The following is a 23,721-nucleotide window of genomic DNA, read 5'->3' as shown; positions in this document are numbered from 1 at the left end:
GAGTTAGATTTTTACCCTTCCTGCCTCTCATTGCTTATCACAACCAGGGGTGGTAGACACTTGATTATGATGTTCCCCAGAGCTTCACTGGGGCACTGAGGTCAACACTGGTCTTATACACAGGACCCTGCTTGCAACAGCTTTGGGGCTAGGCTTCCCCAGTTCTAGGGACATAGTCTCTAAGTTAGAATGAACTCAGCACACATATTCTAAGCACATACCTACAAACTCAGGATTAGCAGGCCTCAAATCAAATTCAGGACCTTGGATATGCACGTATGTGTTCCACTCCACCAGTTGAGCTACTCCAACTAATCTTTTTTTCTTTTTTTTAGGTTTTGGGGCCACTCGAGGCAATGCTCAAGGTTATTCCTGGCTCTGCACTTAGGAATCACCTATGGTGCTCAGGGCCATGTGGGATGCTGGGAATCGAACCCCAGTCTGCCACGTGCAAGGCAAATGCCCTATCTGCTGGTCTATCGCTCAGGCCTGGCTAACTAATACTTTTTAAGAAGGAATATTGCCAGGTAGCACAGGGATTAATGTGCTTCCCTGCATATTGTCAGCAGCACCTATCCCTGAGACAGCTGTGTGGTCCAAAAGCAAGCAAACAAACATCGTATTTTGAAAAAAGACAAAATAAGTTATATAGTGTTGAATCCCACCTTTGATGCTCTAAGTATCTGGGTAAGAATAAGGCTGTGAGAATTGATGTTGATGTCAGGTATTTCCACCCCCAATTCTTGTACACCTTATAACAGTGATTTTACATGACTGCTATGAAATAAAAAATGGCAAGTAATGCTAGTCGACAGTATTTGATTATAAGAAATCAATAAGGTAACTGTGTGTGTGAAATTAAATCAAAGGTGGTGAGTTGAAAATGGAATGCCTGGTACTACCTGTGTGACCTTTGTAATTTCCTTTTTCCCTAGTCAGTGCCAAAAACTTAATGAATCTTTTTTTTCTTTTTTTTTTTTGGGGGGGTGGTCACACCCAGCAGTGCACAGGGGTTACTCCTGGTTCTGCACTAAGGAATTACTCCTGGCAGTGCTGGGGGACCATATGGGATGCTGGGAATCAAACCTGGGTCGGCTGCGTGCAAGGCAAACGCCCTACCCACTGTGCTATCACTCCAGACCCCCCAAAATTAATAAATCTTAATCTTAATAAAATCTTAGGGTAATCATGAGAATTGACGACATGCTGCAGCCCCTTCCATACAGATGACAGATGGAAGTTGGTTTCCCTCTACTATCCAATAATAAGCCCTCGCTGCCACACTGAATGAAATGCTGCGTCATAGCCTCGTGTTGAGCAGGTGTCTGGGCGTCACTCTCCACTGGACACGCGCGCGCCTTTGAGCCTAAATCAGTGCATCCGCGGGGTCAAGCGCGTCGCAGAGCCTGAGCTGAGACGCGAGGTGCTCCGCACGCGGAGCTGCCCGGCGCCGCAGCCCACTCTCCCTTCCCCAGAAAGAATAAAATAAAATACAAAGTCTGCACAGATCGCCCGCTGAGAACATGGCCCATTTACTCTTCTCTGCTGCGGAGGCCGCAGCCAGGGAAGAGCCTCTGCCCCGATCTCCCGACCCGCACCGCGGGTGCGGCCGCACAGGAAGATTGTCCCTTTACCGCCGCCGTAGTCGGCACGGGCCGCAGTGCATCCCATTGGCCGGGCGCGCTGGGCGCCAAGACGCGAGGCTGGAGCCGCCGTCGGACGAGCTGCAGCGGCGGAGGCGCCCGGTCGGAGCCGGCGGCTGGGCGGCGTCACAGGCAGCTGACTCGGCCGCCGAGCGGGAGCGTGCCCGCCATGTTCTGCGAGAAAGCCATAGAGCTGGTCCGCGAGCTGCACCGCGCGCCCGAAGGCCAGCTGCCCGCCTTCAACGTGAGCGGGGCGCGGGCCTAGGCAGCGGCGCCCAGAAACAAGCGGGGGCGGGGCCTGCGGGCCGGGGGCGGGATTTAGGGATACTGGGGGCGGGGCCTCCGGGGCGGGGCCTAGAAGCGTGCTGGGGGCGGGCTCGGGGCGGGGCCTAGGAGTGTGCTGGGGGCGGGCTCGGGGCGGGGCCTAGAAGCGTGCTGGGGGCGGGCTCGGGGCGGGGCCTAGGAGTGTGCTGGGGGCGGGCTCGGGGCGGGGCCCGGGGGCGGGAACCTGTGTTCCTGGGGGCGGGGCCTAGGAGCATGCTGGGGCCGGCTGATTTCTAGGACTATACCCCCCACACACCCCAGCCTCCTTCAGGCTTTTTCTGGCCCTAGAGGGTTTACTTTTACCCGCTGGGTGCTCCAAAGTAGGGAGAGTTTTGAACAGTAGTTTAACTATAGTTTTTGGTGTACAAAGTTATTGTACCCCAGCACCATCAAATTGCCCATGACCCACAATTAGGGATCAAATTAATGAATTCTTTTTTTTTCTGTATGGTGTGGGGAATTCAACTCAGGTCTCATGCATACAAGGCATTCACTTTGCCACTGAGCCAAATCCCTTTCTCAAGTTAGTGAATTTTTTTTAAAGTGCTGTGTGTTGGCCACAGAACCCCACCTGGACATAGGCCTTCTTGACTCCGGTCTACCCATTTAACTTCAGGATTGTTACATCCCTTACACAGCAAAGAAACCGCTGAGGAAAGTCTACAATAGACGTGCTGGAACACATGAGTATATAATTGGACTCCACACTGGGCAGAGCTTGTTACACAGGAGGAAATCAACCCAACGTGTACAAGGGCTTGTTTCAAGAATGCTGGCCAGGTTGCTTTGGATCTTGCTCTCCAGAGCGTTAGTTTAGCTCTCATTTTCTTCCTTTCTTTCTTTTCTTTTCTTTCTTAGTTTCTTTCTTTCTTTATTTATTTTTCTTTCTTTCTTCCCTTTTCTTTCTTTCTTTCTTTCTTTCTTTCTTTCTTTCTTTCTTTTTCTTTTCTTTCTTCCTTCCTTCCTTTCTTTCTTTCTTTCTTTCTTTCTTTCTTTCTTTCTTTCATTGAATCACCATGAGATACAGTTACACGCTTTCATGTTTGAGTTTCAGTCATACAATGATCAAACACCCATTCCTCCATCAGAGCACATTTCCCACCACCAATCTCCCCATTATACCCCCCTTTCCCACCCTCCCCCTGCCTCTATGGCAGACAATTTCCCCCATACTCTCTACCTTTGGGCATTATGGTTTGCAATACAGATACTAAGAGGCCATCACGTTTGTTCCTTTATCTACTTTCAGCACACATCTCCCATCCCGAACGATTCCTCCAACCATCATTGACTTAGTGATCCCTTCTCTATTCCAGCTGCCTTCTCCCCCAGCTGTGAGGCAGGCTTCCAACTATGGGGCAATCTTCCTAGCCCTTCTCTTTGCTGTCTTTGGGTGTCAGTCTGTCAGTCTCGTATCATGTTATTTTATATTCCATAAATGAGTACACTCATGCCATGTCTTTCCCTCTCTTTCTGACTCATTTCACTTAGCATGATACTCTCCATGTCGATCCACTTACAAGCAAATTTCATGACTTCATTTCTCCTAACAGTTGCACAGTATTCCATTTTCAACTAGATTTTAAAATAAGTGATGGCGGATCAGTTTGGAATGGGGAAGGCCAGGACAGGGGGAGGACTGATAAACTAGGAGCACTTCTAGGTGCTTCTGAATTTGATGGGATATATTTTGCACATTTATGTCTTTCACCCACAAACTCACCACTGAAAGGTGACCAAGGATTCAGCAGATCCAGGACTGACAGTTGTCAGAATATTCCTGCCAGAAAGAAGATAAACATGATCTTAGAGCAAGGCTTCCTTGTTTATTGGAGAATCACATTTGTATGCAGGAAATTGAAATGTTCTAAATGCAACACTGGTAATAATTTAAATGATTTTTTAAAGAAAATATTAAGATTCCGAGGGGCTTACACCCTGATATGGCATAGAATGGATAGAATTCATCGGATTAAAAAACTCTCAATTGAAAGCTTATGGGTATTTCAGCAAATTATATCTCACTTGTCTTTTGTATGCCTACAAGGGCAATCATTGTGCAAGTTCAGTTATTCCTTACAGTAATACTAGCTGGGCCAGAGAGTTAGCTCCGAGGGCTGATTTTTTCATGAGGGAGGCCTGGACTCAACCCCCTGAGCACTACCAGGACCAGCTCTGGAGCACAAAATATTTGCTGGTGAAAGTACTATGTAAAGAATACTGCTCAAGGGCTGGGATGACAGTGCTGCAGGAGGCTGCTTCCCTTGATGCAGCCGGCCCAGCTTGGATCCCCAGCACACAGTTTACCATACACCCACCAGGAGAGCTCTCTGAGCACAGAGCCAGGAGTCAGCCCCGAGCACCTTTGATGTGGCCCCCAAACAAAGAAAATATGAATCATTTTTTCCCCATGGTTTAACAAATGAAAGGAAAGGTAGAAGTCATATTTTCATTTTTTATCAGGAACTTTTCAAGCAGGGTTAAGTAGCTGATTTTGTACACCAGTAGTGATCAAGCGCGGGCAAGGCGAGCACCCTACCCACTATACTATCACTCCAGCCCTTTCTATTGAGCTTTTTGTATCACCTACTAAACTCTTCATTTCTGAAGTAGTTTTCTCACTTCGCCGTTCATACCTGGCTAGCTGACTTTCTGTGCCATCGTTTCTTGGAGCTCATTAACTCATCCTCACCACGATGCCCTTCAAGTCGTTCTCTGAGGAGACAGAGAGCTTGTCATCCCTTGTGTGGTGTTCTCTCACTGAGCCGGGGTGCCTCTGCATCTTCCCCATGGGGCTTGCTGTGTGAGGGTGACTATGTTGTCGGCCCCTCGGGAGACCCTGGGGGATTAGCCTGGGAGGAGTTGTTCTTTCCTCTCTCTGCCAGTCTACACATAGTGACAGGAAGCGTAACTGTCAGCTGTGTGAAATCTGATAATCAGTCATGTGGCCGCATAGAATATGGGGGTGGTTGGGCATAGAGGCGCTGGACCCTTACCTGAGGACAGGGAGGCTGCCTCGGAGATGTCAGCCATGAGATTGATCTCCAGAAGGGTGAGTGAGCAGGCAGAGATTTAGAATATGTGGGTCACAACTTTATTCATCTCTCATGGGACATTTGGATTGTTTCTGTGTCTTGCTTTTGTATACACCGCCACAGTGAACATAGGAGCTTGCACTACTCATTGATGTGACTCTTCTTCCTCCAGTTAATGCACTTAGGCCAGTTCGCCACCGAGAGTCTACTTCTGGGCTCTCTGCGTCATTCTGTTGGTCAGCAAGTCTGATGTTATTCCACTGCCATATTTTGATCGTTGACCATTAAAGACTCAGTAATAATAAATAAATTACAGTGTTTCTAATTATTTTATTTTGTTTTGCAGGGGGCCTCCCAAATAACGCTTTGGGCCCGAGGGTCCTTGCCAGTGGTACTGTGGTCAGCTAGCTGGCTCAGGGATCTAGAGCCTCCTCGGTGACACTCAGTGGCCTCCAGGTCACACCCGGCAGAGCTTAGGGACAGCAGGGCTGTGTCCTGTGATGGTTGGGTGTCCATCCAGTGCTGGCTCGGGTGCATGCGTGTGCTTGCCCCCTGCTGTCTCCTGGTCCCGCCACGCTGACTCATCAGCTCATCTCTCTCTATCTGGCCCTTTTTCACCCTTCTTTTAATACACTCTTTGAGCCTAACAGTGGCCTCATCCACTAGCTTGTTTATTGCATTTGACATTGATTGGATTGTTGTTTGGAAGCCTTCCTATGGAGGTTTAAAACATTCTCTTGTGTTTGAAGACCTTCCTGGGTTTCTGTTCATTGATGAAACTGAATTCCTCGGCTGGTGCTGCTGTGTCAGGGTGAGAGGTGGACATCGGTGTCCACACTGGTCCGAGCCATGATCAGGGAGCTATGCTTACAAAAATAAATCTGTGCTTGTGACCCTGATATTGTGTGACCTGGAGTCCAGTGCAGCCACAGTGTGAGGTCTCAGACTTGGACGAAGACCCAGGATTGCTGGCCATGAATTGATGTCGTGAAACCTAGGAGTGACTTGAAACTGTGGTCATGTGGATGTTGGAAAAATGTCCCACGCTGCCCGATCTCTCACCTTGGGAAGCCACGGCCGTAGTGGGCTCTGTTGGCAGCCCTGCCTGCTGTGTGCGTGCTCTGTGTGTGGGCAGGTAACTTGCATGGAGACCTGAAGTTTCAGGCACCTGGCGCTCCTGTTCCAGCACTTGGCCTCTGGATATGAACCTTGCCAGGCTGGGTGGGGCTGTGTGAGCTTGACTTAGCCAAGGCGCATCAGCTGTGTGTCTGTTCCTAGTGGCGCGGGGTGTGATGAACTCACTCAAGAGCGTTGGCTCCGGCCAGCCTCTCAGCAGCGGCAGACAAGCCTGACGGTGGCTCTGGGTCATTCACTTTCCAGTTCAAGTGTCTGCTCTGCTGTGGGCCTGGGTGCGTGGCCTTCTTTAGGAACTGTAGCCTGACTGGCCTTCACTTGACTCAAGTGTCCAGTCCTGAGCACTTGTTTTCCCAGTTCAGTGGACGTGATAAACATTGGGCATCTGGGAAATTTGGGGCCACTGTAATCCATCTGTCGCGGAGGCTTGGCCTGAAGTCTGTTCCCACACCACTGGCCCCCAGGCTCCTCCGGAGCTCCTCTTCCTCCACGATGTGCTTCTGCTGCTTGTGATTTTGCGGCAGTTTCTGCCTGTGGGGCTGCCTGGAGTCGGTCACATCTCCTGCTGGTATGCTCCATCCGTAGTGCTGGTCACAGCTGCTCCTTGTCCTTTCCACGACAGGCCCCAAAGTAGGTGTTTGATTCTGTTTTAGTTGTGCTGTCTTTTGTCGGGGCCCCGAGAGCTCTCAGATTGCTTCCTTCCCTGCCGTCTGGGCTCCACCCACTCTGGATATTTGTTTTCATTTCTTTTGGGTATACTTAGGAGTAAAATTGTTGGATAATATGGTAATTTTGGGCGCCAGGGAGGTAATACAGGGAGTAGGCACAGGGAAGCCTTGTTAGATCCCTGTCACCACAGGGGACCCCAACACCACTGAGTGTAGACTTGGAGCCACCCCAGCATTGTTGGGTATAGCTCTGGTGGCCCCTGAGCACTGCTGGATTGACTCTGGGGGTCCCCACATAAGAAGGCCTGAATAGCACCGTATTCTCAGACCTATTTGCCGAACATCTCTGGAAATACTCCCAATCAGGGTGGGAGTAGCCCCCCCCCCCCACTGCACATGTTAATTTGAGGGGTAACTTTTCAAGGAACTATCAGACTGATTTTTCACTGGGCTTACGATTCTGCATTCCTACTGCGATGAATGAGGATTTCAGTTTTTCCCTGTTCTCTCCAACATTTTTTATTCTAGTCATCCTAGGTATGGAAGGACTATCACTTCTTGATAGGATGTGCAAGTCAAACATTTTAGAAAGACTTTGCCACAGATTTTGTATAAAACTTATTAAGTGTGTTGGGGCTGGAGAGATAGCACAGCGGGTAGGGCGTTTGCCTTGCACGCGGCCGACCCGGGTTCAAATCCCAGCATCCCATATGGTCCCCTGAGCACGGCCAGGGGTGATTCCTGAGTGCATAGCCAGGAGTAACCCCTGTGCATCGCCAGGTGTGACCCAAAAAGCAAAAAAAAAAAAAAAAAAACCTTATTAAGTGTGTCAATATAATTTTATATATTCTAGGATGATGGACTCAGGCAAGTTTTGGAGGAGATGAAAGCTCTATATGAACAAAACCAGTCTGATGTGTAAGTCTTAAAATAAGATTCACGTACTAGAATTGTTTGAGAAATGTAGAATTGTAATAGAGAATCTGATTTTAGATGTAATTTTTGTTTGTTTGCTTGATTATACTTTATATAATTAGTGGTTTTGAACTGTTTGACACCTATAGAAGTGCCACATTGACCAGGGACACAGGACTAGCAGGGTTTTCCATGCCATGGAGGTTCATATAGTGCCTGGCACATAGTGGTGCTTTATAAACATTTGTTACCTAAGTGGTATTATTGAAAAGGTTTGGGTAACCCTAAATGAGCCATGATACAAACAAATAAAAACCATAACCAAGGGTAGTATATTGTTTCTCTGGCTTGTTTTTGTTAGTGGATGTGCTAGAAGGATGTGCTAGAAGGATGGAGTCTGTAAATGTAGCATGGGCACCAGTGATTTCTAACGGCTGGAGTAGGGTTTGGGGAAGACAAGGACTATGAAAGACTCTAACTTGGTACCAGGACACTTACAGAATATCTGTCGCTGAGTGTGGTAGCTAACACAATGGGGAGTTTGGACTGTTCAACAAATTTCATAGGTTCCTGTGATATGCTCTTATCTTAGCATGGAAAAGGAACTCCTGAAATGAATAAACAATGTTTAGAAGCATAAAGATGAATCAGTGTACAAAACTGTGAAGCAGAGAACAGGAACGTTGCTCAGCCTTAGAACCTTTACTTGCACATGTTAGCCGTGGGTCCAGTCCACGGCACTGCAAACTAAACACAGAAATAACAAACCAAAGTATGAGGGCTTGCTCTTCACGCCTGTTCTTGCTGGAACACGGAACCTGCCTGCTCGTCTCTCTGCCTCTTGGCTTCTTTCCACTGCAGAGCACCCCTGTTCTCTCTTGAGCATGGACTTTCCCCTTCCACTCCCCTCATGTCTTTCTAAGCAAAAGTTCTATTCAATAAGCTAGCTTGCTTCACTGAAAAAACCCAAAAACCTCAAAGTACCTTGTGCCTAGAGGAAATTTGAATAGTATGGTCTTAGGCAAACTCTTGACTTTTTTTTTTTTTGCTTTTTGGGTCACACCTGGCAATGCTCAGGCGTCACTCCTGGCTCTGCACTCAGGAATCACCTCTGGCGGTGCTCAGGGGACCATATGGGATGCTGGGAATTGAACCCGGGTCAGCCACATGCAGGGCAAACGCCCTACCCATTATGCTATCGCTCCAGCCTCAAACTCTCGACTTTCTTAATGCTCAACATACTCAAGTTCTGATGGATCAGTACTGTTTGCTTGGGCTAACCACTAATCATAGATAGATAGAAACAAGATATTGTTAGTTGCTTTAAACATTTTCCTTGTACTGAGTATACATATTTGATTTTTCCCTTCTAAATGTTCTTACCAGGAATGAAGCAAAGTCAGGTGCACGAAGTGATTTGATACCAACCATCAAATTTCGACACTGTTCATTGTTAAGAAACCGACGCTGCACTATAGCATACTTGTGAGATTCCCGGGTTTGGGCTGACTGCTTGGTTCCAGCCCCACTTGCAGTCCTGCCTGGAGGACGTGCAGTGTGGGGTGGGCACAGGGATGGAGTCTGGGCTCTTGGTGCACGACAGGTACTCCAGACCTCCGAGCTGTCTCCAGGGCGGCAAGCAAGGGCCTTGGTATGAGTCCCTGGTGGACATTTCAAATGGTAACAGAAATGCTTAAGCTTGTTTCTCCCTTTTACGCACCTTACCATCCTTCATTTTAAAACTTTAGTAAAGTTATAAAATTATAACTTAAAAAGTTATAAAGTTTAGTAAACTTTTCCTAGTAGGAAAAGTTACAATATCCGTAGAGCTAGGGAGACTATGTTATACTAACACCTGTAGGCTTAATATTTTCATCTTTGTTTTTTTAATAGTTTTATTTAGGAAATTTCTCTTCCTTTTCCCACAAAAATAGAGGAGAGTTGGGGCTGGAGTGATAGTACAGCAGGTTGGGTACTTGCCTTGCACATGACCTTCCCAAGTTCGATCCCTGGCATCCCGTATTGTCCCCCGAAAACCACTAGGGATAATTCTAATGCAGAGCCAGGAGTAACCCCTGAGCATCGGTGGGTGTGGCCCAAAACCAAAAAAAGAAAAAAAGCAAAGGAAGAGAAATTACATCCTCTAAACTGGAAGGTGGGTAACTCTTAGAATGGGGTGTAGTAGTTTCAAATTTTTAGGCTTTCCCATATTTTTTCATCTTCCTCCCTCCCTGCCTCCCTCCCTCCCTCTCTCTGCGCTACACCACAGTGGAGCACTGTGGCATTGATCACTGGGTACTTTGGTGTGTCTCCAAGGAGTGCCTTTTTGACTTTTGTGCTGAGGCCACTGTAAATCTCTTCTCTGTTCTGTTTTTGTTGGGGCCCCATCCAGCAGTGCTCGGGGCTCACTCCTGCAGGGGTCGGAGACCATTTCGTGTGCCTGCCAGGCAAACACCGTACTATCTCTTCAGCCCTGACTGTACATTCCTTTTTCTTTTTTTGGTGAGGGTAAGGGTGGGTGTCACACCCAGCAGTACTCGGGACTTTCTCCTTGCTCAGTGCTCAGTGATGGATCACTCCTGACGGGACTCGTACCCACATGGGACCCTGGGGATTGAATCCGGTTAGTGCGTACAAGACAAGCACCCTACCCACTGTTTCATCGCGCTGGCCCCCAACTGTATGTTCTCACACCTAGACAAGAAAACTTGTCTTCATGGCATCTCTCCAGTCAGGTCCATGTTTCTCGCCTATTCTGAAGGTGCTTTCATACAGATTTGAAAGTGGGCTTTGGTTTCTGCCTCAGTGAAGTGCACATACTTTGGGTTCTTGTGAGTCTTGAGTCTTCTGATCATGGCAACTTTTGATAGTTCTTTTATTATGCCATCTAATATCTGTTTAATTTCCCAGGTATGACCGATTGCTCCGTATTAGAGCTCTTAGGTGGGATTATGGCAGTGTCTTGCCAAGTGAATTGCGATTTCACATGTCTTCTGATGAAGTAAGTAAATGCTGTGTTTGCAGTTCCTAATTATGGATCAAACTGAGATTCTAGTGTTTTTCCATAATAGTATTCGCTGGTGTTTCTCTGTTTATTTTCGATGCCTGTTTTCTAGATGTGTACTATATACTATGATGAAATCATTCTAAATGCCCTATGGAAAACTCTTAACAAAACAAGGATGTACACTATGTTATATACTAGTCATTCATTAGTATTAATGGAAAAAAAGGCATGATTTCCATTAAATGCACTTTTCCAGTATCCTAAATAATATTAATATCTGTATTGAAATAATTAATTTGTTCCATTGCTGAGCCACAGAGCCAGATCAATATTTAGGGACCCAGGGCCGGAGCCGAGCTGACCGCCTTGTCTGCGCTTGCAGCCTTGGGTGGCCTCTCTGCATCTCATTCTCTGCTCACAGAGGCTAATAGTACTGACCCACTTCAGGAGAGTAGTGAGTCCTGACACTTTCCAGTCTGAGCAGATGTCACAGTGTACCGTGGTCCTTCCTCAAACACTGTCTCAAACCCAGAGTCTCTCCTCGGACTGTCTTGCTGCAGGTTTGAGGTCTCCCACCCTCCCTCAGGCTTTGAGTTTGGAGAGCTAGACTGAGCCCTGCTTGCATAATGTGATGAGCCCCTGGGAAAGCCTTTGTGAGCTTCCCTGACTGGACTTGTTCTCTATTATTATGCAACCAGCTATTAGGAAGGTGATTGTCCTCCTTCTACTGGGAGAAGTTACTAGAAGTTTTGTGCTTGGAACCCTCCCAGACCTCGCCCTTTGTGTCTCACTCTTTGGCTGGTTCTTATTTGTTTCCTTTGGGTATATAGTGAATTATCACTGTAAGCATAACTTTCCTTGGTTTCATGAGTTGTTCTGGAAATTTACCCACATTAGAGGGTCTGTGTATGTATTTCTGTGCATGTGTAGTCTTTCTGGAAATACAGTGTTTCACTTTTCAAAAAGAAACCTATAGTGCTGGGATGAATTATGTGTATAATGTCATATATATATATATATATATATATATATATATATGTGTGTGTGTGTGTGTGTGTGTGTGTATAATGTGTGTAATGTGTATATGTTGCCTGGCAGGGAGAGAGGGAGGGAACCCAGAGTCTCAGACATGCAAAGTGAGTGCTCTACCACAGTCCCAGGACAGTTACATATGGATACTTACAATGACCCCGCGCTGGACTGATGGGACCCTCTTTCCCTGCTGCCCTGTGCAGACCACACATAGAATTAGTGTGTATTCAGAAATCAAATATGAAACAATGGTGCTCCCTCGCCACCTGCATTCGGTGGTCTCAGGCCGCTTCCCCCACTGGGGACAGCTGATGCCATGGGCTTACAGAGGAGGAAACAAGGGCCAGCCTGGTTGGTGTCAGCTGCTGTCTATTCCAGTCTCGTCTCCGTTCCCCTTTGACTCTCCTCCCCTCCACTCTCCTTGATTCTCCCTGATCGTCCATTTCTTCTCTTCCCGGTTCTCCCCCCTGCCCACTCCTACAGCCTTAGTTATATCCCAGATATGAGGGTTGGGGTAGCAGTTACACATAGGTGTGGTCATACAATCCACAGAGGTAAAGTCCTTCCCCCAGGGCAAGCTACTCCTAGGACAAATTCTCATTTAGCAAAATGACCTGCCTAAGGGCGAAATACCACCTAGGGGTGCGCTTCTCCTTCCCTTAGTCCAACAAGCATTTAAACATTCACCTTAATTCCACTTCTTAATATTAGTCATTTTGTATGGACACAGTGAGAGAGACATTAAGCTTGTAGGGGGGCTCTCCTGGGGACATTTTGCTATAGATCTCAGACTACAGTGCTTGGGCCAGATTCGTTTTTCCTAAGGTCCTAATCCCATTGTCACTCTTTGGATTGTGACAGAATTTGTTCACGACCATGCTCTTAACTTATAGTTAAGTATTATGGCACTTGGCCTGGCCCATATCCTTGCCAGGGTAGCTCACAGCTTGCCCCGGGTCCATCCAGTTCCTCGTTGGGATCCTGCTTTTGAGGTGCTAGGAACTAAGGGCAACTGAGGCTTAAGTCAAGAAGAAAGATGCTCAGGAGTGAATATTATTCGGAGTCAATTAACTCTCAAGTTACAAAACCATACCATAACTGCCTTCCTGTGTCTATTCAAAAAGGGCATTGCTCTGAAGTAACTATGCAAAAGACATAAGAAGAGAAAAGCAATATTGACAAAACTGGCGCTGTATTTTTTATGGTTTTGTTTCCAGCAGAAAGTTCCTTACAGTTTGCGATTCTGCTGGTATGCAAGTTCAATGACAGCAGGACTTTTTTTTGGTTTGGGAGCCATACCTATCCATGCTCAGGGATCACTCCTGGCAGTGCTGGAGCTGAGGACCAAACCCAGGCTGGCTTTATGCAAGAGCTTTATTTTCAATAGAGGCCATGCCCTATGGAGATGGGGGTTGGTGGGGCCACTCCTGGTGATGCTCAGGGGTCATTGGCTGCAGGGTTAGACTCGGAGTTTTGATGGACTTGCCATGTGCTCTACCTTTTGCAGTTCCCACAGCCTCGAGAACAGAAATCCCTGCATGCTTTGCAGATGATCCTCAAGGGCCCAGAACATGATTTGTTCATAATAGACCATTAGTGATTTTGTACTTCAAATGATCTATGTCAGGATGTGTTCTGTAGTTAAGAGGATGAATAAACAGCTTTTGCATGTGTTTTATGTTTGTAGATGGAGTGGTTCAATCATTATAAGAAGTCCCTTGCTACTTATATGCGGTCATTGGGAGGAGATGAAGGCTTGGACATTACGCAGGATATGAAACCTCCAAAAAGCTTATATATTGAAGTAAGTAAACCTTTTAATTTTATTTATTTATTTTTTAACTTTTTTATTGAATACCTATGGGATAGACTCTTACAAAGTTGTTCATGATTGGATTTCAGTCATAAGTATTCCAACACCCATCCCGCCACCAGTGTACATTTCCCAGTACCAGTGTTAAGTAAACCTTTTTAAGATGGACTTTTTAAATGTGTAGGTACCTTTTATCTAAGAAGAATGGCAGGTATATGAATATATATTAGTTTGTATTAACTTCTATAGGTATCTGTTATATTAGGTATATTAGTATCACTTGTATAATTTTTCATCCCATTGCTCATCGATTTGCTCAAGCAGGTGCCAGTGATGTCTCCATTCGTCCCTGTCATATGCTAGTGTAGCCCAATGGCGTCTGCTTACTCTAGGAACAAGAAGAGCCTCAAACCGCTCATTCAGAGTCTTGACGAAGAAGTCTGACCATCTCGTAGGTGGGCAGCTAGTTCTTTTGATGTCCTGTGGAATCCAGTTGATAACGGCTCTAGTCTAGCAGTCATCTCCAAATTGCATTATGTTCTCGAAGGTGGCACTGAAGAGTTTCGGTGAAATATTGTCGCCCTGCCGAAACCCTCTCTTTACGTCAATGATCACTTCCTTGTAGAATGGTGAGATCCTGATTGTGTATCCGTAATACAGCTCACGGAGGATCCTGATGTACTGAGTTTGAACGCCCTGTTTGACTAGGGCTTCGATGACCACCTCAGTCTCAGTGAATCAAAGGCCTTTTTTAAATCGATGAACGTTAGACAGAGCGGCATCTTGAACTCTCGTAAAACCTCAATGAGTTTGGTCACTGTGTGGATATAGTCGATCATGCTGAATCCTTTTCGGAACCCAGCTTGCTTGCATGGTTGTCCTTCTCTAGTGTTCTGTCAATCCTATTAGGGATGACTCGAGTTAATAACTTCTAGACGACGGATAGCAGGCAATCAGGCAATAGTTGCCGATGTCATTGCTGTCTCCCTTCTCGTACTACAGGATGGTCCTGCTGGTTTTCCATTGGGACAGAACCTTGCATTCAGTCAGACAGGTAGCATGTGAGGAGCCAAGCCAGAGTATTGACGAGTACTGGCGGCAGATTCTTTAGGTATTTGGGTCTGACCTTGCCTGGACTGGGTGCTGTATGCTTCTTTACCAACGAAATAGTGTGTCGGATTTCTGAAGGGAGAATGCTGGGAACGACATATCCATCCTGCGGAATTTGGTATGTGGGCAGGTAGATGTGACTATCAAAGTAGATAAGTGAGGAGTAGGGAGGATAAGTGAGTAGGAAGGGAGCTACCTCCCTACATGCCACCCGCACGGCAGAGCCTGGTAAGCTACCCGTCGCGTATTCGATATGCCAAAGACAGTAACAAAAATGGGCCTCATTCCCCTGACCCTGGAAGAGCCCCCAATACGGCATTGTTGAAAAGGACAAGCAAGGAGAGGCTGCTAAAATCTCAGGGCCGAACTAGGCTGCCAAAACGAAGAAGGACTAAAATGACTGTCTGCACTTTTAACACACATACACTGGCATCGGAAGCACCCATTGAAGACCTGATGGTGCAAGTGCAGAAAATTATGACATCGTTGGATTGACCAAGATGAGAAGGCATAGATCACATCATGCCGTTTTTGACACTAGAGAAGAACTGTTCCTCAAAAAATGCAACAGTAGAGGCATCAGTGGTATCCTTGTCAACACGAACTTGGCCATGAGCATTGATTCGTTCAAATGACTAGCAACCCGAATCAGACGCTTACGTTTGAATAGGTGTGGCTCACTGCTGGCAGTTTCTATCTTCGTCGTCTACGCACCAACATCCAACTACGACAAAGAAGAAATTGAGAAGTTGTACATGGAGCTGGAGAAGTTCTATAAAGAAGACCACACTTTCTACAGATCATTGTTGGTGATTTTAATGCCAAGATAAGACTGAGAAGGTTGCCTGAAGAACTCCACATCAGGACCCATGGCCTTGAATGGAACAAACAGGGCGAGAGAATGTCTGAGTTTATCATGTTGACCAACACCATCCATGGTAACTCACAGTTCCAGAAGGTCGAATCTAAACGTTAGACATGGGAGTCTCCTGGTGGACAGTTCCACCATGAAATTGACCACATCATATTCAATCGACAGTTTTGCCTGACCAATGTCGCTGTTGTCCCAAAATTCCAAATGGGATCAGACCACCATCTCCTTCGTGCGAAATTCTACTTCACAGAGCGGGAGAAAGGGCTGCAAAGTTTAAGAAAAGAACTCCCAGAACGACCACCAATTGGGAGCTCTTTGGCACTATTGCAGCAATATGGGAAGATGCTATCGTTGACAACATCGACGAGGAATATGATCGACTGGTTCAACACCTCCATGATTGTGTGAGGAATGCAGAGAGAAAGCCACAAAAAGACGCCTGTCTTTGGAAACTCTCGAGTTCTGTCACCAACTGAACTCCCCCGCCCAACCACCCCCCGCCCCCCACCCCTGCCTGCATAACTGATAAATTTCACTTCATTTTCTCTTTACCTTGATTATATTCCATATTTCAAAACAAAACTCACTATTGTTGTTGGAGTTTCCCCCCAAAAAAGACAGCCCTACTGCCAAGGAAGCATTTGATAATTAGTTTTCCATTGCTGAGAATGAAGAGATAAGAAGTCCCGCTGTTCCAAGTATATAACTTTTTTTTTTTCTCCTTCCCGTGCCACCAAGTTCATGCCTGCTTAATAGTCCTCATAATATGGCTGACGCCACGCCGCCCGACAAGGAGAAAAAAAAAAGCCCGAGAAAGAAGGATATTTCCCGTCCTCAGCCGGCGTGGGGCTGTGGCTTAGTTCACAGTCTAGAGACATGGCTGCAAGCAGTTTCTGGAACCAAAAGTGGTCTAGTTGGCCTCTGGATCCTGGTCGATCAGCAGCAAAGTGGGCACACAAAAGTGTGGCCACCCGGGTCGAATCTCGGCGGAGCGTGCGCTGGTATTGGCCCCGGTCCGAGACTGCCCAAGCATACCCCTGTTCCAATTACATAATTTTTTTTCTCCCTTCCCGCGACTGGCACCGTTTTTATTTGAAAAAATTAAAGAAATTTTTCAGACAAATTTATTTATTTATTTATTTGCTTTTTGGGTCATACCCAGTGATGCACAGGGGTTAGTCCTGGCTCTGCACCCAGGAATCACTCCTGGTAGTGCTCAGGAGACCTTATGGGATGCTGGGAATCGAACCTGGGTCGGCCGCGTGCAAGGCAAATGCCCTACCGCTGTGCTATCACTCCAACCCCGACAAATGAAATTTAGTACTAACTGGATATTTCATGATATTAAAATTTAAAGAGGGGGCAAAGTGATAGTACAATGGGCAGGGCATTTGTCTTGTGCTCAGCTAGCTCGGGTTCCCATACAGTCCCCCAATCACCGCCAGAGCCAGGAGTCAGCCCTGAGCACCCCCAGGTGTGACCCAAGCAAACAAGCAAACAGCAGCAACAAAAATGAATGAAGTGATGGACTGGAGTACGTAGCCAACCCAGGTTTGATCCCTGATACCCCATATGGTCCCCCCATCCCCACCCAGCACCACCAGAAGTGATTGTTGAGCATGATGGTAAGTCCCGAAACAAAACCGAAAAAGCTGATGACTTGGGATTATGTGTCTGTACAACCTGAGGCACTGGACAGCTAGCTCAGGCCTGCAGCTCTGGCCTTCATGCCCAGTGCCCCATGTTTGGTGGCCAGGTCAAAGTCCAAGCACTGGCCTGGCTGGCTCATATGTCCAAGAGCCCTCTGGGACGTTGGTCTTGGGCCCCGTGAACATTGTTTTTGAATTTTAAAAAAAACACTTTTGTAGGAAGAATACTAGAGTATTGATAAGATGAAATGATGTCTAGGAATTTCTTCAAAATCCAGGAGTGGGTGAGGAAATAAGATTTGACACATGTGAGTTGTTGAGGAGTGGACAGAATGTGGAGTTTAAGCATATTTGTCTTTTTAATTTATTTTCTTTGTAGTGCCCATGATTTGAGGCATATTCCCTAAAATTCTCGAAACTGTTGCTCAGGATTTGAGCCTCCTCCCCAGCTTTGTTTGTGAATATATTTGAGATTTTCCATAATGAAAGTTGTTGCAGGAGAAAGTGGCACTGGGGGTAGGGATTTTTCTAACATGGTATTTGTCAAACCAAATTAAAATACCTTTGGAAGTCACGTACAATTCCAAGGTGAGATTATCTCGGCAGATGTCAGTCAGTGAGTGAGCCACGGGCTGGAGCCAGCACTGCCCTGGGGAGGACGGTGCAGTGGCCGGACTGCTGGACTCTGGCCGCTCTGCCTGTCTGAGGCGCACTGCGCTACATCTGTGACTCCTCAGGCCGGCGGGGGCACAGCCCCTGGGCAGCTGCTGAGAACCCCCATTTCCTGTGACGCGAGTCCACTCATGGTCTGTTCTCAGTACCCTCAAAAGATTGAATATTAAAGGGAATTGGAAAACTCGAAGAGAAAAACTTTGAAGACACCCCAATAATGATATTTTATGGGAAGATTCTCTAGACTCAGGTTGGAAGAGGTGTAAAATACTCTTTTCTTTTCTGCTAGTTCCATGGGATCGTAGGGGAGCCCAGTGTCTCCCTGGCGGGCAGAAGTGGGACATGCCATTCCTCCTCTGTACCCGGCCCAGCCAAGAGACAGCACACGGGCTTCTAGCCACATACAACGGACAGACAGACTCAGATTCTCACTGTATGGCATCTGTGTGATCCCATTTACTCTGGTCACTGCATGCTAAGAAAAAAATTCTGTTTTTCTCTCAGGTGCGATGTCTAAAAGACTACGGAGAATTTGAAATTGATGATGGTACTTCAGTCTTACTGAAAAAAAATAGCCAGGTATTTCTTAACGTGTATTTTAAGCCTTTATTTGATCAGTTTTTGGACCACACCTGGCTGTGCTCGGGTCTGCTCCTGCCACTGGGGCTCAGGGAACCATATTGGGTGCCAGGGATCAGATCTGGGCAGCTGCATGCAGAGCACGTTCCTTACTTGCTGTAACGTACTATCTCTCTGGCTCATATGTTTTAAATGTGAGAAGTATTGGGGCTGGAGCAATAGCACAGCGGGTAGGGCGTTTGCCCTGCACATGGCTGACCCGGGTTCGATTCCCAGCATCCCACATGGACCCCTGAGCACCACCAGGAGTGATTCCTGAGTGCAGAGCCAGGAGTAACCCCTGAGCATCGCAGAGGTATGACCCAAAAAGAAAAAATTTTTTTAAAAGTAAGAAGTATTGAATGATAGAAATATTGGAATAATTAGCAAAATAACACCTTGTGATGACCAAATCTTCGATTATAGTATGCCCTTTTGTATATTTATGTAAATGGTAAGACTTAGAAAAGGACCTTTTTAAAATGTACAATTTAGGTACCATGCTTCTCAGTACTGTAGCTGTTTCAGGAATACAGGGTTGCCTCTCCACGCCCAACACAGAGGGTCAGCTTTCTCCACCACTGTCTCTAGGTCCCCTCCCAGCCACCTTAGCAGACCCCATTCAGCAGACTCTTAACTGTAGGAAGACTGTCAGAGTCTGTTATCATTGACCATTGTTTATTGCCTATTTCTTGCCCTTTTTTGGAGAGGGTGGAGGGTGGTCATATCACTGATGCTCAGGAGTAACTCCTGGCCGGGACCAAACTCAAGGCATGAATTTTCATCTTATCTCAGTTTTCTCTTATCAGATTATTCCTAGTGGTGCTTGGAGACCTATGGGATGCCAGAGATCAAACCCATGTTGGCTGCATGCAAGGCAGACTCCTACCTGCTATACCATTGCTCTGCCCCTAGGTGAAAACTTCTTGATTCTAGCAGTTCTTTCCTTCATGCTTGCATTTTTTTAGATTAATTTTTGTTTGGGGGGGTCACACATGAGTGTCAGGTATCTAAAAATCTAATTCCCCCTTCTCCACCCCTCCCCGAAAGAAACAATTCTCTTTTTGGTCTTGGTCTTGCTCCCAGCAGTCAGTTCTGAGGACTGTGAGTCATTGTGTTGATTGTCTGGAGCAGAGGGAGGATTCTGTGGGTGTACCTGTTGGGCTGATTTCTCTAAGTGAGGGAGAATCGGTTTCTTTTACCCTTGGAATTTAAAATAGTTTTCCTAAAATGAAGGTTGAATATTTTATTTTTTACAGTCAAGTGGGCCTGGAGCGATAGCACAGCGGGTAGGGTGTTTGCCTTGCATGCGGCCGACCCGGGTTTGATTCCTCTGTCCCTCTTGGAGAACCTGGCAAGCTACCGAGAGTATCCTGCCACACAGCAGAGCCTGGCAAGCTACCCATGGCGTATTCGATATGCCAAAAACAGTAACAGCAAGTCTCAAATGGAGACGTTACTGGTACCTGCTCGAGCAAATCAATGAACAACAGGATGTCAGTGCTACAGTCAAGGGACCACACATGGTAATGCTTTGGCCCCCAAGTGCATGAGGGCTGCTGGAATCCCTCCTGGTGGTGCAGGGGTGAGGGACCAGCATAGCAGGGCCAGGCCTCAGAGAGGTCTGTGCTCCATCACTGCAGACACATCTCTACCCTCAGCTTGAATTTTTCCTTTACTTTTTATGTTTTGGGGTCACATCCGCTTGTGTGGGGGCTGCTCCCAGCTTTGTGCCCAGGAGTCACTCGTGGCAGGTCTCAGCACCACGTGTTGTCCGAGATCCAGCCCAGGCCTCCTCCATGCAAAGCATGTTCAGAGCTTCCAGTTCTCAGCCTGGTGGCTAAATGCTTTAAAGCCAGGTTTTCCAGGTGTCCCAAAGTCTTCGGGTACAGAGAGTCCCTGACCACAGTTGGATAGACCCTACGGGGTGGGTGGATCATCCACGCCATATAGAGCACCGGGAAACACTTTCCTGCTGCACTTGTATGTTCATGCCTGTGTCTCAAGCAGTCTTGTTTGTCCAGAAGTCAGAGCCCTCCTCTTCCTCGTAGCCTTTGAAGTAGCTGTTACTTGAAGTAGCTCAGACTGTTTTGATTTGGATTTTTTATTTTCAGGATTTCTTTACAATTCAGTGACCATGTCAGACAGCAGCCTATGCTCCCACTACTGCTTTGGAGGGTTTATTTGGTCCTGGGTTGCAGAAGGTCCTCCTGTCTGTGCACCTGCAGTTGCACAAGGCTCACATAGCAAGTGCTCTGCCTGTAGTCCAATCCTAGCCATTCTTGGGATGTTGGGAATCGAACCCGGGTTGGCTGCGTGTAAGGCAAACAACCTACCTGCTGTGCTATTGCTCCAGTTCCTGGATATAAATTTTTTTAAATGATGGGACCAGAGCAATAGCACAGCAGGGAGGGCATTTGTTTGCCTTACACGCAGCTGACCCGAGTTCTATCCATGGCATCCCATACAGTCCCCAGGAGTAATTCCTGAGTGCAGAGCCAGGAGGAACCCAAGTATTGTGGGGTGTTACCCCCTAAAACAAAAATAAAGAAGTAAATTTAAAATGTAAGCATGAAGGAAAGAACTACTAGGTTTATGAAGTTCTCACTTCGGGGCGGAGCAATAGTGCAGTGGTAGGGAGTTTGCCTTGCATGCAGCCAACCTGGGTTTGGTCTCTGGCTTCCCAAAAGGTCACTGAGCACCACCGCTTTTGGGGGGTAGAGGCCCACACTAGCAGTGCTCAGGGACTGCTCCTGGCTCAGTGCTCAGGGGTAGTTCTTGGAGGTGTTGAGGTGGCCTGTGCAGTGCTGGAGATCAAGCCTCTACTGGCTGCATGTCAGAGATGTGCCCTCTTGACTTTAAATTTAGCTTAAGCAGATTCTGAATTTGTTTATAGAAATCAGAATTTAGTTCTTAGTGGCATCCATTTCAGGTGATGAAAACAGCAAACATAAATAAATTTTGCATTAAATACTTACTGTTGGGGTATAATCGACTGCTGCTTTTTAATAGCACAAGTGTAATTTAAACTCTTTCCATCCTTTCTCTTCCTCTCCCTCTTCTCCACCTACCCTAGCACTTTTTGCCTCGGTGGAAGTGTGAACAGCTGATCAGACAAGGCGTTCTGGAGCACATCCTGTCGTGACGTCACCGCCCAAGCTGGGAACAGTGTGAGCAGGGCAGAACCCTTGAAGCATCTTTCCTCACCAAGGTCCAGCCCCTTTGCTGTGACGAGTACAGACATGTTTAAGATAGCTCTTGTGTGTGGTGGAGTATAGTTTATATTTCTATTTTACAGGACTCATTTCTCTTTTTTTGTAATAAGCTATGCTATATTCATATCCCAGCAGTTAGCTAAATGTGTTTTTTTAATTAAAGGAAACATTATAATCTTTCTCTTCCTTTTTTCCTTAGAATTTTAAACATCATGATGTATGATGATTTAGTCACATTCTAATATATATAAACCCATTCCTTTTCCACCTTGATTTTATTCTCTACAACTTTGAGAAAAATGTTGACTGTTGGTAATAGTTGACACCTTACTTTTTCTGATCTTCATTGATTTTTATGTCTCAATCTTTCTACCCATACTTCCTTAGAAAAAATAGCAAAATCTGTGGCCTCTCTCAGTACATCTTGAAATCTCAAAATGAATTGAAAGCCATAATTAAAAATAAAAGTAGTCATTAACATGCATGATTTCTCCAGCTGTGTGTGTGTATGTTGGAAGGGTGACGGGGAAGGTGACTGTGTTTGCGGCTGTGCTATCGCTGCCTGACCCATTTCCTGTTACTGTAACCTGAACTATCCAAAGCGCATGTGTGTGTGTGGTGTGTGCACGCGCACGCTCCCTCTTGACCTGGTGCTGGCAGTCGCAGTGCCACTCCTGACAGGCAGAGAAGCAGCATGGATAAGTCCATCAGCACATGTGTGGCAACTTCTGAGTCTGTGTAAGTAGGGACAGTTTCCTTGGGTGCGTGTACAAGAGCTGCTCTCAGTCTCCTCTCCCTTCTCAGCACAACAGTGAGTGCACTCTGTAGGAGTGTGACCTGCTGCGGACTCTTACCCAGAATACGAGAATTGATTGCTGTGTATGTCTGTGGTGATGGTGGTGGTGGTGGGGGGGGACTTCTGTGTCTATCATTTTTCAAGTATAATGGCATGATGAGAAAGTTCAGTTTTGATCTACAAGGTACTTTTCCAGGGCTGGAGTGATAGTACATTGGGTAGGGTGTTGGCCTTGGCACACAGCTGACCTAGCTCATCTCTGGCATCTCATGACCTCCCATGTGCTTGGGAGTGACCTATGAAGTGTTTTATGATGTTGTGCTTTATCTTTTATTATTTTATCATTATTTTTGTTTTATTTGGGGGCCACATTCAGTGGTGCTCAGGACTTACTCCTGGCTCTGCTGTTAGGGATCAGTCCTGGCAGGAAACATAAGGGGTTCCAGGATGAAGCCTGCATTGCCTACTTGAAGGGCAAGTGCCCTATCCAGGGCCCTCCTGCTGTCTTCTTTTAGAGACCTTATTCTTCAGATAGTTTTTATTGAAACTTAGAAAGATGAGAGGGGAGTGGAAGAGAGCAGGTACGTGTTCAAGAAAGAACACAGGCTTCTTCAGAGTTGAACTGAGTAAGCAAAGAGACACAGAAGCTAGCAAACAAGACACGTGTCCAGGGGCTGGAGTGATAGCATAGCGGGTAGGGCGTTTGCCTTGCATGCAGCCGACCCGAGTTCGATTCCCAGCATCCCATATGGTCCCCTGAGCACCGCCAGGAGAAATTCCTGAGTGCAGAGCCAAGACTAGCCCCTGTGCATCGACAGATGAGACCCAAAAAGCAATAAATAAATAAATAAATATAAAAAATTGCTGATTTAAAGAAAAAAGAATGAAATGGGATTAAAACCACCCCAAATAAATCAGAAAGTGTCCTCTCACCAAACATGATGACCTCTCAGTGTCTGTGTTGCAAGCTATAATGTCCGAAAGTAGAGAGAGTATGGGGAATATTGTCTGCCTTAGAGGCAGGGGGAGGGTGAGAAAGGCGGGGTATACCCGGGATATTGGTGGTGAGGAATGTGTACTGATGGAGGGATGGGTATTTGATCATTGTGAGATTGTCACCCAAACATGAAAGCTTGTAACTATCTATCTCATGGTGATTCAATAAAATTAGAAAGAAAGAAAGAAAGAAAGAAAGAAAGAAAGAAAGAAAGAAAGG

At 46.5% G+C, this 23,721-nt stretch overlaps 1 protein-coding gene across 2 annotated transcripts; it reads left to right on the top strand.

Annotated features, from left to right (window-relative positions):
- Positions 1–1,676: 1,676 nt before the first annotated feature.
- GINS1 (GINS complex subunit 1) lies at positions 1,677–22,191 on the top strand. 2 transcript variants are annotated; one of them, XM_004601796.2, is made up of 7 exons: positions 1,677–1,887; positions 7,658–7,722; positions 9,106–9,204; positions 10,630–10,720; positions 13,446–13,562; positions 18,381–18,455; positions 21,571–22,191. In XM_004601796.2, the coding sequence occupies exons 1-7, from the start codon at positions 1,813–1,815 to the stop codon at positions 21,637–21,639; spliced, it is 591 nt and encodes a 196-aa protein (XP_004601853.1). In that variant the 5' UTR covers positions 1,677–1,812; the 3' UTR covers positions 21,640–22,191. The 2 variants fall into 2 exon arrangements, with proteins under 2 accessions (XP_004601853.1, XP_054985804.1); XM_055129829.1 differs by lacking the exon at positions 9,106–9,204.
- Positions 22,192–23,721: the final 1,530 nt, after the last annotated feature.

The sequence above is a fragment of the Sorex araneus genome, chromosome 3 (genome assembly GCF_027595985.1).
Source record: "Sorex araneus isolate mSorAra2 chromosome 3, mSorAra2.pri, whole genome shotgun sequence".
NCBI lineage: Eukaryota > Metazoa > Chordata > Mammalia > Eulipotyphla > Soricidae > Sorex > Sorex araneus.
Note: the sequence above shows the minus strand (reverse complement) of the source record. Positions and strands in the feature narration are given on the sequence as shown.

Excerpts from the sequence above, each read along its gene's own strand:
- GINS1 (XM_004601796.2), top strand. The coding sequence starts at position 1,813 with ATGTTCTGCGAGAAAGCCATAGAGCTGGTCCGCGAGCTGCACCGCGCG. Across the intron at positions 1,888-7,657 it reads GCCAGCTGCCCGCCTTCAAC|GATGATGGACTCAGGCAAGT; the intron begins GTGAGCGGGGCG and ends TATATATTCTAG. Across the intron at positions 18,456-21,570 it reads TACTGAAAAAAAATAGCCAG|CACTTTTTGCCTCGGTGGAA; the intron begins GTATTTCTTAAC and ends CACCTACCCTAG.